General features: G+C 36.5%; 1 protein-coding gene and 1 long non-coding RNA gene across 2 annotated transcripts in view; one reads left to right on the plus strand and one right to left on the minus strand.

The window, feature by feature from the left end:
* The window catches only part of LOC114645139 (E3 ubiquitin-protein ligase TRIM39-like), a 220174-nt gene that overhangs the window by 25768 nt on the left and 181098 nt on the right, over positions 1-13308 (plus strand). Inside the window, exons 4-6 of the mRNA XM_051922355.1 lie at positions 4405-4422; positions 4542-4577; positions 4839-4865. Of these exons, the coding sequence (XP_051778315.1) occupies positions 4405-4422; positions 4542-4577; positions 4839-4865 (81 nt within the window). The remainder of the gene's footprint in view (positions 1-4404; positions 4423-4541; positions 4578-4838; positions 4866-13308) is intronic.
* On the minus strand, positions 4902-13294 carry LOC127526569 (uncharacterized). The gene is made up of 3 exons (XR_007934061.1): positions 11050-13294; positions 10159-10297; positions 4902-9010 (listed from the first exon to the last, which is right to left on the minus strand). It is a non-coding gene; the product is annotated as an uncharacterized LOC127526569 (long non-coding RNA).

Here is a 13308-nt window from a genome sequence, read left to right on the forward strand (position 1 = left end):
GAAGAGAATGGCTGAAAAAACAAATTGGCGTGTAGGACAGCTATTATGGACATATATTATACTTTAGGCTTCTGTTTGTTTTTTTGTATTTCTTTCAAGTATATTAATATTTTTCTCTAAAGCAGAAATAACTTGGTGATTTCTACTTAAAAAACAATTTTAATAATCACCTGCCTATGCATATTATGTAACAGAACCCCCCCCCCCCCCCACACACACACACACACACACACCCTGCAGGGGTAGCTGTAATATTTGGGAAAAATAGTATTTATTGTCTGAACTGCTATATTGCATGATAACATACCAAAACATGAACAATTATAAAATCAAATAAATACTAAAAAACAGCTTTTCAGCCTTTGTGCACAATCAGCACTGTTATAGCTCATGTTGTGCTTAACTGCATGGTACAAACAAGTCAACTTTGCAGGTGTTACCTGGATAGGAGTCATTAGATTAAAAATGTGTGTAGATTAAGCTTTAAAATAGCAAAAGACAGGCTGAAAAAAAATCTAAATATGCACAGTATTTATAATGTTATTTATATAGGTGTATTCAATTGCACATTGTCACAGAATGTATCATTTATGATTTATGATGTATAACATCCTCAAAATCAGACCTTATCTAACTGAGTATGCAGCACAACTTCTGGTCCAGGCTTTGGCCTTTTCATGGATTACTGCAATTCACTACTTGCAGGAGATCCCACATGTGCCATCAAACCACTGCAGATGGTTCAAAATCCAGCAGCCCATCTTTTATTCATCCAGCCAGGAAGGGGAGATGTCACCTCTCTCTTCAGGTTGCTACATTAGCTCCCTGTAGCAGCAAACATTAAGTCCATATCTTTGATGCTTGCCTACAGTGTAGTCAAAGGGTCAGCATCTGTGTAGTCATATATGTGGACAATGGTAAGAGGCTGTTTCTTCTTGTCCACTCAAATCTGCCAGTGAACAATGATGCCAACTCTGTGTGGTATCAAATCTCTATCCGGACTTTTTTCATATACAGCTCCTAGTTGGTGAAACAAGTTGTCCATCTCCATCTAATAGTGCTAACCCTCTCAGTATGTTTAAGAAGGGACTGAAAACTCTGCTCTTCTGAGAATATCTGTCAGATTGTTAATGAATGTTTTTTTCTTTGTGGATATGTTTCATATTATTAATTGATAATTTTCTGTTATGCTAGTATAGCTTTTCACTTGTGGTGATCAACTTTTATAACCTGTCTTACTATACTTGTTCAAAATAGTCCCCTTATTGATGTTACTCGATTATGTTTACCTTCTTTGTAAGTTGATTTGGATAAATGCATCTGTTAAGCAAATACATATAAAATAATTCTATCTATCCTAATCCTTAGCTCAACGAGATTGAAATATTAACATGATCAATTTGCACTGATTATTGCCTAGTTTTATTGCTTACAGTGTAATATATGCTAATATAGGCTAGATTGTAGGCTGTAGTAGGTAACACACAATTAATTGAAGAATAAAATACCACGTCTGACTCAGAGGAAGTCTGAGTGAGGTATAAGGAACCATGCAATTCCAGTTTGTGTCATCTGCTGTTAAGCTGCATTGTCATGGGTAGCACCTGCACTGTGCTGTTTCAGGTCAGATATTCCTCCATGGGGACCGAAAAAGCTCCACAGCAAGCGTATTTGTCTCTAGGGACAGGACTGAGCCACTGACATTGTCTCCCACTGAGACCTTTATCTCGATAGCCTCCTACATTTCACATGCAGACTTGCATTAACAGACATCACTGCGTGTTTTGTCTTATTCTGAATGTTCCACTATTTTTTAAAGATTGGCCAACATAATCGCAAGGATGCAATGCACTGGTATAACTGGTTTGATTTTAAATTTTCTCATGTTATTCTCTACACTTTGAAAAAAAAGTGTATGAAAATACTGGACAAATCATGTGCCTTATTAATTCAATATGGTACACAGCATTTTATGTTCCTATATGGGGAAATCCCATATTATAACTGATGAATGGTGTGAATGATGTTCATTATCAAGAAACAAGTCAGGAAATGATCAAGAGACAGTGACCTGCTACTACTACTTTATTAACAAGACTTGGATTCATTTTCCACTGCTTCATTACGTGTGAGGCAATGTCAAATTATAGGTTGCATTAAAAATTTTAGTAGCAGAATTTTTTAACATATTATTCTCACATGTTAAAAATGATTAATTAACAGCTCTAATTATAGTCAGGTTCTTTTAACATTTTTGGCTTATTGTGGACAATTGTTTTTATCAGATTGGAGTTGTAAATATTGGACAACCTAATAATAAACAGTTTTGCAGTTTTGTGGTGTTTTTATCATGGTTGTAGTGCAGTGTTGTTATGTGGCTATGTACTTTTGACACCAACACAGAATGAATTTGCTTTTGCAAACAGAAACCACTTTCATTTAATTATTATGCAACTAATACGTGCTGGTCAAATGTGTTCATTGCTCCAAGGTGGCTTGGCTCAACCCACAATTCCTTTATTTAATCAAATAGTGTGGGAAGCAGACCTCAGGGTCCTTCTGTGTGTGATGATTGGCCTCTTAGTATGTAAGCCTGATAGGATTGCAGTTAAGTTTAGTACATTACAAGCAACTTGGAGAATCTTTCTTTCAGGTGATAGATAGTACGTACATTACAAAACATGAGATAAAATGAAAGGCACTCCTGCACACAATCAGTGATATTATAACTTGCTTTGCCCTAGATAATGGTGTCTGCTAAATAAATACATAATACCAATAACAATGATGATAAAAGAGATTTTTAGGCTCATATCCACCTTAATAAAAGGATAAATGTCTGTGTCTGCCTCTGTGTCCTTCTGTTTGCTATGTCTCAGTCATTCTAAAACATTATGTATCACAAATGTTTTTAGTAATAAAATGCATTGCATCTTCATTCCAATAGATGGCACATCATAAACATTAACACTGCTTTTACAAATCCCATAGCAAATGGCATATAACAGAAACATATGCATTGCATGCTACATTATGCGGTTTATGTTGATTACTTAGATTTCAAGCCATCTTAGAAGGTAGCATAGCTAGTATACCAAGATATGAAAGACAGTTAACAAGCAGTAAATCATCCTATATAGACTGTGGAACTTATCATATGAAGCTACACCATCTTTTAAGTGAAGCTAAAGTAAACCCTTTTTTCTGTAATAGCAATTTAAATGGGTATAGATATGTATAAAAGTGGTCATATAAGATATAGAAAAAATAAATTTAAAAAAATGAGTTCATCACAAACTCAAACCCCATGCCACGCTATGCCAAGTCACAGTTGAAGGAGGTGCTAATGAATCTCCTGGATTTTGTTTTCTCAGATAGCTATTGCTTGCCCATGGAAAGTTCTTTTCTGAGTTGTGTTAGGTTACATGGATATATATATAATGGAAAACCTATGAACTTTTCCCTATTTCAGTTTATTAGCAGGTTCCTTGAATTCCAAGTATTGATGCTTCCAGCTATGGCAGACACCTAGCTGAGCTATATACACCTTTGAGCAGCAAGCCCATATAAATGCACAGAACTCTCAAATATATTCATGAATTCGTCATCCTTAGTAATTGTTAATACCTTTTGTCCAAGTGTGCCATTGTTCTTGGTTCTTCTAGGTATATCTAGGTTACAGTGTAAAGGGGAAATGAACTTGTTTGAAACTCCACTTTTCAAATATGACCTTCTTTCTATGAAATGAGATAATCCACTGATGTTTCAATTGTGAGGTACTAATCTTACCGTTATGATGACTTGCTCCATTGTACTCGTGCAAAATATTCATAATATATTTTGGCTAAAATACAGTTTATTTTAAAGATGTTCTCTCAAAATATGATTTTCAAAATGTTGTATTGTATACTGTATATACAAAATATTAATTATTATATTGCATATATAGGACTGTGCTTTTAGGCTACTGTTATCATCTTATAATTATCAACATTTGTTACTGAGAGATTTATTAGAATTTGGTATGTCTCCTAAATGCTTTGGTAACACTTTATAATAACTCTAACTTTCATTGTTAAACCTTTGCAATGAGTAAATAGTTTAGTTTTATAGTAGATACTGCAATAAGATCTACAACTAATAAATAAATGATTAGCAAAGAGGCATTATATGTTTTTAGTCACTTATTAATAAAAGATTTCTAAAGTGTTACCAATAAATTAATTTACAATAAATGTACATTAACTAATAATCTGTTAAGTCTTTAACAAACATTATATAATTCCTATTAATGAAAGTTACTCTTAAGGAGAAACACTTACTTAATGTTAATATATGTGAAATATAAAATTTGCGAACTGAAGATAACCATTTGTTTTTATTCTGCATTTTTACCATTTGAAGAACACAAGAAAGAACATGGTAAGCATTTCAGTTTCATTTTCTATTCACTCGTTATATATATACTCGTTATATACACTCGTGTATAGAAGATAATTCTCACTATAATGACCACAAAAAATAAATATTCTTTATTGTAGAGAAATCAAAGGAAAAAAATACTAACCTGAAAAGAGGTAAGCATGCATATATCACTTTCCCATGTCTTGCTTTATCTCATTCACGTTATGTTGCCGGCAGGGATACAATAAAATTTTATCTTCAATTATTAGGCACAGTGTTACCTGGTTTTTGTGGCAAAAATCAAAGGTTGTGTATACAACAAATTGTAAAATAAAAGTGTTCTTCTAGAGATTTACCTTCCCTTGTAAGATACTTGACATCAAAGCACTTTGACATCTGTAAGACTAACTGAGATGTGTGTGCTACATTTGCAGAATGTGACGAACAAAGAAGTCAGAATGGTAAGCATTACATTTAAAATTTTATTTTGTGTTTGACTTCTGTCATTACTGTAGAATACTGTACATTTTGACAATGAAAACTGTTTAATGTCAGGTCTCAGATAAGAATCCTGCTTGCTTATACAGTATTTACATTGGTCATAATTTCCTTGGGAAAGCAGAAAAATAGCAGCTAATATAGGTCACAGATATGCTCATTAGGGTATACTACTCATTATAAGCAGCATCTGTCAAGAAAAGGGAAGGCAGCAGTAAGCAAATGGAAATGTTAAGCAACAGAAAGAAAAAAAAAGTGATTGAAAATTATTTTTGTAGTTCAGTAGGAGCCAAAGAAGTGGGATTATGATGTGGAAAGCTTTTCTTTAAAAAATACATTCAACTTAGGATCCAAACAATTTTTATTAGCAAAGGTGGAGAGATCTTATAAAACAGAGAGTACTAGTATGCCTGTTACTTTTCAAAGGTATGCACTTTCTTCACATCTCTCTCCCTGGCTCCACACTTAATGTCTGAATATATATCCTTCGTTTTTATATCTCATAACTAGTTTAGCAGTTTTTTTAATAGTTTTTTTTTCTAATATGTCTGTCATCAGTTTGTTGTCTTGTTTAGAATAATTTAAAAACCTTTTGATCATGGTCATAAAGATCTTCCTTCTTGCTTTCCCCCATTTTCCTCTATTTTAGAGTTCAAATAACCTGTTTCTTTCTTACTTTATATGTTTACCTTTGAGCTATCCCATACTCTTATTAAACTGTAAAATGTTTAATTGAGTTTTTCAAGAATAGTAGTGGTGAAAACTCTTAACCATAAACCAGATCCCAGAACAAAGGCTTGATTTCAGACTCATCTGCATGTCTAGTTCAGGACTGTAGTGGTCATCAGTGAGCAGGCACACTGTGAGCTATCGGTGCATTTCAAAAATGTCCATGAAAACATCAATACATATAAAACAAACACCCATCACACCAAAGGTATTATAGTTTTGCCTTTTTGTATTAGTTTTTATTTCTATTCTATATTTTTCTGACCTTACTTGGAAATTCAGTTTAGTTTTAGTTTTCCTTCATTGTGTATTTTTAGTTTTAATTTAGTTTTTATTTTGCAAAGACATTTATATTTTATTTTTATATCTATTATTTTCAGTTTTTGTTTTAGTAATTATGGTATGGTTAAAGAGCTACTATGGAGTTTAGTTTTGTGTCACAATCAAGACAGAATTGTGGACTTAATGGATTTGGATATGTTAGTGGGAGCTTACTACATTACAGTATATGGTTTACTATCTGTTTTTGTTTTTGCCTGATAAAAACAAGCAGAATCAAAACCAGGTGCTGAAAATGAACAATTTTATTATTTTTAAAATATTTTCTATGTCATTTATGCTGAACAAATGTGCTCTGATTGTTGGCACTTTTTATCTCTTCCTTTTATTGCCCAGAACAGGCCAATTTCTAATGAAATTTAGGTGAATTTTAAGATTTGAGGGTTTTTTGTTTTTTTACTGTAAATGTCTATACCACACAACATATCTCGCTCAAAGACAATGTGCTTATAATGACTGCCTTCAATATTGCATTCAAAAAACTCCCATACTGGACTTTTTATTTTCTTCCAGCCATATATTCTCTGATTCCATCTCAGGCACATACAATTTATAGACAGAATTTTGCCACCTGCAGCAGGGCCGTCTTAACAGCATTACAGGCCCCCGGGCAAAGCAGTGCACTGGGGCCCCTACCTACACAACCACTCACAGGAATAAAAATGTAAATGGTTGATAAAATGAAACATATATTTATTTTATTGATACTTCCAACAAAATCAGTGTTTAAATATTAAAAATGCTGTACAGCAAAGATTAATCAACACAAATGTTTAAACAATATAACACAGTATGAAATTACTATGAATTATTTATTATTAATCATGTGTTCAACACAAACATTTGTGAAATTCCTTTGCAGAGAACTGAGCTGAAGTGACGTACACATACATTCACATGAGGTTGCAGAGGTGACCGTGATACTAAATCAGAGGTGAATGCCAATGTCCACTTGTAATACAATAACAATTATTTATAGCTTAGTATAGTATAGTATTTATTTACAACATACATAGATTAGCATGGGGCCCCTAAGCTTGTGGGGACCCCAGGCAACTGCCCAGCATGCCCTTGCATTAAGATGGCCCTAACCTGCAAACCTGAAAAGATATCAAAAATCAGAAAATAGATTCTACTGTGTTCTGCTAGGTGTGATCATGAAAATCATGGGGGATTAGGAACAACAGGACACTTAGGCTTGGAATCAGTTTGCAGATTCCACCTGGCTCTACTGAGGGAAACCAAGAAAAACAAGCATTTAGTGTTAAGGTTAGGGGCAGTGAGACTTGAACAGCCCATGCATAAGAACAGTAAACCCTTAATGAGCAGAGCAAGAGTAGGTAATAGGTGTACGGACAGGCATAAAACAACAGAAACAGCATCTGAGATTAGGAACAATATATACATTATCTAAACCTATCTATCCAGAGCAGGATGGTGGGAAACCTGGAGCCTACCCCAGCACTATCAGGATTCAAGGCAGTAAAAAATCCCTGGTATGCAATATGAATGATATGGCTAATGTTAAAAACAAAAGGAATATTATATTTCAACTATCTATTTTGACACAGAGAGAGAGAGAGAGGGAAATTGAAAAAGGGGAACAATAATAAAACATAATTCTGCTACTGGATTATTTTCACAATATCATGTATTTTGAGCTGTGACTATATACTAAAAAAAGATAAATTAATAAATATAGAATAATTACAAAAAGGTTTGCATTGCTACGTTGTTAAACAACTTTTTTAAAGCAAAAGTGATTGGTCAGCAGCAATATGCTGATCTTGTATGATGACCGTCAGTCTCTTGATCAGTGCTGTTTTATTTTCAGAAAGGATTTCTCCTGTGTGAAGTGGCAGGTGGATTATTGTCAACGAAAAGCAGGCACCTGAAAAATAAACTGAAATGTTACTCACTCATGATTTTTCTGTCCATACGGTAAAAGTTTTGTTGATCAGCACATTCTGATTTCAGGTGTTTGAGTTACATCAAGTGCAAAGAAAGTCAGCACAGTAAATCGCTTTCTATTTCACACAATTTACGCGCCCGTATTCAGCTTGCTCTGTTACTGCAAATGCTTAGTGAACACCCGCAAGAATCTTAACCAAAAAAAAATTATTTTAGACACATTTCTTCAATGTTTGCATCATTGCCTTAGATGCTTGTGTATTTTAGTAGGAATTTTAAAATACACTTAGATATCTGTAAGGCTCTGTACAAGCATGAACATTCTTAGATTCTGAAATGTCTGTGCTGACACATCACCAGCTGAAGTTCCTGTTTTCCCTCTCCTGTATAGCCATGTGAGCATAGCATCTGAAATTAAGCCACATTTTGTCTTTTTTCTATAGCTTTTTCTATAGCTATTAGAGGCTTAAAAATTGCCTGCAATCAAGAGTAACTTATTTAATGCTTAATTCCATTAGGGTCACTTGATCCTAATGGTACAGTCTCTTCTACACCCTCAGTTCTGCCCTGGTTATTGCAAAATCCTAAATCTAGACAGGCTCCTGCTCTTGTACTCCACTGTCTGCAAAGTTAGCCAGTTAATAATTGGATAGTTAATGTTCCCCATGACTATAATATCCCCTGTAAATTTGCCTTTTTAATATTACCAAAAAGATGTACATTGAAATTGCTGTCTGCAGTGGGGAGTATATAGCACACTCCTAAAATAAGGCATCTATCTTTTCAGATGAATCCAGACATCCTCACAAAGTTGTTACTCTTCATCCAGCTGTAGAACACATGCATTTAAATTCTGAAAAAAATACATACCTCTCTGTGTTATATTCATCTCCATCTGTTTTTTAGCCAGGTTTCTGTTATTGCTATAACATCATAATTATGCTCAGATACATACAAGTCCAACTCACTTGTTTTATTTTTGATACTTCTAGCGTTAATGCAACTTATTTTTAATATGTTACTTATTTTACTTTTGCTGTTAAATTCTGGGATAGAATGTGTTACTATGCATATCTGTTTTTACACCATTAATATCCTATCATGGCCTGTCCTAAACTCCATGCACCTCCTCTTTCCCATTCCTTAGTTTAAACAATCTTCGACTACATGTAATCAGTTACAGTGGAACAGGTCCCATTTGTTCCACAAGGAGTCCCTATACTCTCCTACCCCATACCAAGATATGAGCCACACATTAAGCTTCAAATTGCTCAGTCTTACCAGGACTAGCGCATGGAACAAATAAAACTTTAAAAAGAAACTACCCTGCTGTCCGGTCTGCTCATCAGCTTGGCACCAAATTCTTAAAATTTGGACTGCAGAACTGACAGCATGCCCTTATGTATGACATTTGTTCCAATGACTTCTGGATTCTTCTGCTATACTGATCAAGAGCTTATCTGCCCTTCCAGGGAGGTCTCCCACCTGTGCACCCTGAAGGCAACACACTGTATGAGACTCTCTGTCTGAGGAGCAAACAAAGCACTTCAGTCCCCCTAAAGATCGAGTCCCCTGCAATCACAACATCTCACTTTGTGGGCACTGGTTTTGAGGTGGCCTGTTGAGGCTCCCCATGCCTGCCTACCACCTTAGAGTTTCCGTGCTCACTGTCCAGCTCTTCAAGGACCTTAAAACAGTTTGACACATCCAGTTCTGGGGCTGACATGCTGCGACAGTGTGCACCCTTTGCCTTGTGCCTATATTCTACTGTGACCCATCTTGTACATCTTGTGCTATGTTGGTCAAATGTCAACTCCTGCTGCTTGTTCTTCACTTTTATCCTCACTGACCAGAAGTGACATCCGGTTCAAAATAGGGAAACATAGGCTTTATAAATAAATATTCCACTCCCCTATTACAATCTAGGGATCCACTTAATATAGTTCATGTAGAAGGCTCGCCATATCTGCATGTGCAACATTACAAATTTAAGAGGTTTGTATGAAAGATGCCAAAATCTCTTTGAGAGTTCAACAGAAATTTCTGAATTCTCCTATATTTGTGTCCTGATGGCAAGAGGCTGTGGAGGGCAGACGATTCTTAAGCTACCTAACAGGGACAGTCCCAACTAAGCCACCTAATAAGGTTATGGGCACTAGGACCCTGAAGCAAAACAAAGTTTCTTCACCCTATTATAACCTCTTTGGTGCAAAATCAGGGACCCAAAGATAGGCACAAACAATAATACTGAAATGGCCCGATCAAACCATTTATAACATTTATTTAAAACAATCATATGATTAAAAACCATCAGGCAAAACCTCCATTTACTTCTCTTTTTTGTGTAACTGTGTTGTCCCAAAAACAACAATCACCCCTGGAGTCTTTAGCCTGATCCTTCAGTCATCAGAGATTCCTAAAGACCCACTCTAATATCCATCCATCCATTGTCCAACCCGCTGAATCCGAACACAGGGTCACGGGGGTCTGCTGGAGCCAATCCCAGCCAACAGAGGGCACAAGGCAGGAACCAATCCCGGGCAGGGTGCCAACCCACCGCAGGACACACACAAACACACCCACACACCAAGCACACACTAGGGCCAATTTAGAATCGCCAATCCACCTAACCTGCATGTCTTTGGACTGTGGGAGGAAACCGGAGCGCCCGGAGGAAACCCACGCAAACACGGGGAGAACATGCAAACTCCACGCAGGGAGGAACCGGGAAGCGAACCCAGGTCCCCAGCTCTCCCAACTGCGAGGCAGCAGCGCTACCCACTGCGCCACCGTGCCGCCCACTCTAATATCCATCCATCCATCCATTTTCCAACCCGCTGAATCCGAACACAGGGTCACGGGGGTCTGCTGGAGCCAATCCCAGCCAACACAGGGCACAAGGAAGGAAATAATCCTGGGCAGGGTGCCAACCCACCGCAGGACACACACAAACACACCCACACACCAAGCACACACTAGGGCCAATTTAGAATCGCCAATCCACCTAACCTGCATGTCTTTGGACTGTGGGAGGAAACCGGAGCGCCCAGAGGAAACCCACGCAGACACGGGGAGAACATGCAAACTCCACGCAGGGAGGAACCGGGAAGCGAACCCAGGTCCCCAGCTCTCCCAACTGCGAGGCAGCAGCGCTACCCACTGCGCCACCGTGCCGCCCACTCTAATATTCCACTCAAAAACTGTACTCCTCTCCAGGACAAAACTGCAACATAAAATGAAGGAAACATCTAAACAACGGAATCAAAGCTGACAGTTCTCGATCGAATGAGGTGCCATTTTTGCCACTGTCCATGAATTTAATTTCCATAAATTTGACACTGTCCAGAATTTAATAACACTTCATTTTTAGACTGGTGGCTTCATGCTCCCACAAAGAAAACCACAAAAGTTTCAGTTCACAAACCACTTGGTACCAACCCTCTGCCACTCCCACCTCTTCTACAAAGTCCTGCGACCATTTCTCTCTCTATTTTTTTTTTCACTTCTAATCTTTTCCTTTCATTTCCTCTCATTGAACCAAATCTGGCAACCTTCCATCTTTACCTCTGCCCCAAAGAATCCCTCCTTTTTTGCATCCACTTCACTCCTGTCCCCACCCAATTAAATATAATTACAAATTATGTAAAAACACTCAACCAATTGAACAGCGCATAATGAGTGAAATCAATTAAATAAGTGCTTAATCAAAGAAAAAAATAAAGCACACCACAAAGTGCAATTCTACCTAATCAAACAATTAAATATACTTTAAAAATAAAAAAAGAATCATCTGTGCATAATACTGTGACAGTTGTACTTAGTGACCCTAAATTAGGTTAAGTTAAGTGGTTTGAAGAAAATATATAGAACCCTGTTGAAGATGCTCTCAAGTCATCTGTAAATCCAAAGATGGTCAAAGAAACACAGAAGATGAAAAATGACTAGTTTCATTGTACTGTGCAAAAATAAAGCAAATAAGTAAAAAGAAAACAAATAACCTACACCTCAACTGGCCTTTGTAAACTGTATGGCCAGATATACAGTAGATCCAATAAGCTATAAAGATGAGTTTGCCTATCAAAAAGAGATTAGGCTCCTTTCAGAGTAGGACAATAACCTCTTTCTGAATGTCAGGAACACTAAGGGGATGATAACTGGTTTCAGGAAACTGCAGGTAAATCACACCCTCATTTACTTGGGGAGCAAGGCTGTGGAAAGAGTCAACAGTTTTAAACTCCTGGGGGTTACCATCATCAATGATCTTAGGTGGACAGAACACAGCACAGCAGTCATCAAAAAGGCTCATCAGTGACTTTATTTTCTCACATGTTTGACGAAGGCCTGAATGTCTCCAGCAGCCTTCATCAAATTTTATAAAGATACTCTAGAGCCCATTGTGACAGGTTGCATGGTGTGCTGGTATGGCAGCAGTTCAGCTAAGGATCACAAGGAATTGCCGAAGGTGACATACACAGGGCAGATCATCACTGGTACACAGATACCATCTCTGCAGGACTTATTTGGTAAGTGCTGTCTGGGAAAGGCGAAACGAACCATAATGGATCCCTGTCACCCTGCACCATACTAGAACATTTTCTCCTCCTTCCATATCAGGCAAGCATTTTAAAATTATTAACACCAACCAGAACACTGAGTTTTAAGAACAGTTTCTACCCACAGATAATAAGGCTGCTCAATTGTGACACGCAATAAAACTGTAATCAACTGATCAAATCAAGTGTCACATCTTCTGTGATTCTAGAGTACATAATGTTGTGTTTAGTGTTACTCACTTTAATTATTATTAAAATTATTAATTAAAATAATAATTATTATTAGTAAAATTAGAGAAGTTTAAGCTTTTCTATTATGATGTTTTATGTTGATTATTGTGTCTGCAAGGGCTATTATGCTAATATGTGGCAAGAATGTTGCTGTGCATTGTACATGGGGCAATAAAAAGACCTTGACTTTGACCTGAAGGATAACCTTTCGGCTCTGCTCTGTTCTTTGCAAACCTAAAAGCTTATTCAGACCCTATCAACCCTTAATTAACAGAATTTTTACTACATTTCCAGTTCATCATTCAGTCCTTGTGGTGCACTCTCTCTGGTTGCTTGTTAACTTTGCACTTTCATGTCAGCTACTGGAATGTATTGTTTTCACATCAAGTAAATGAGTGTAGTAAAGAAAGAATAACAATATTGGTCATACAGGACTAGCTACAAAGTATAGGTGCTCTTCCACTTTTTGTTTAAGAAATTTAATTTAAAAAGTGAACCTTCTGTATATACCTTTGGTATATGTCATGTTTTTTCTAAAAATTATGGAACAGAATTATCATAATGCAAAGCATTTCATTTTTATTCAATTCATTGTGTACATTCTCAATAGGTAATTATATAAATAATTACTTTTAATGTATAT

This window comes from Erpetoichthys calabaricus, chromosome 2 (genome assembly GCF_900747795.2).
Source record: "Erpetoichthys calabaricus chromosome 2, fErpCal1.3, whole genome shotgun sequence".
Taxonomy (NCBI): domain Eukaryota; kingdom Metazoa; phylum Chordata; class Cladistia; order Polypteriformes; family Polypteridae; genus Erpetoichthys; species Erpetoichthys calabaricus.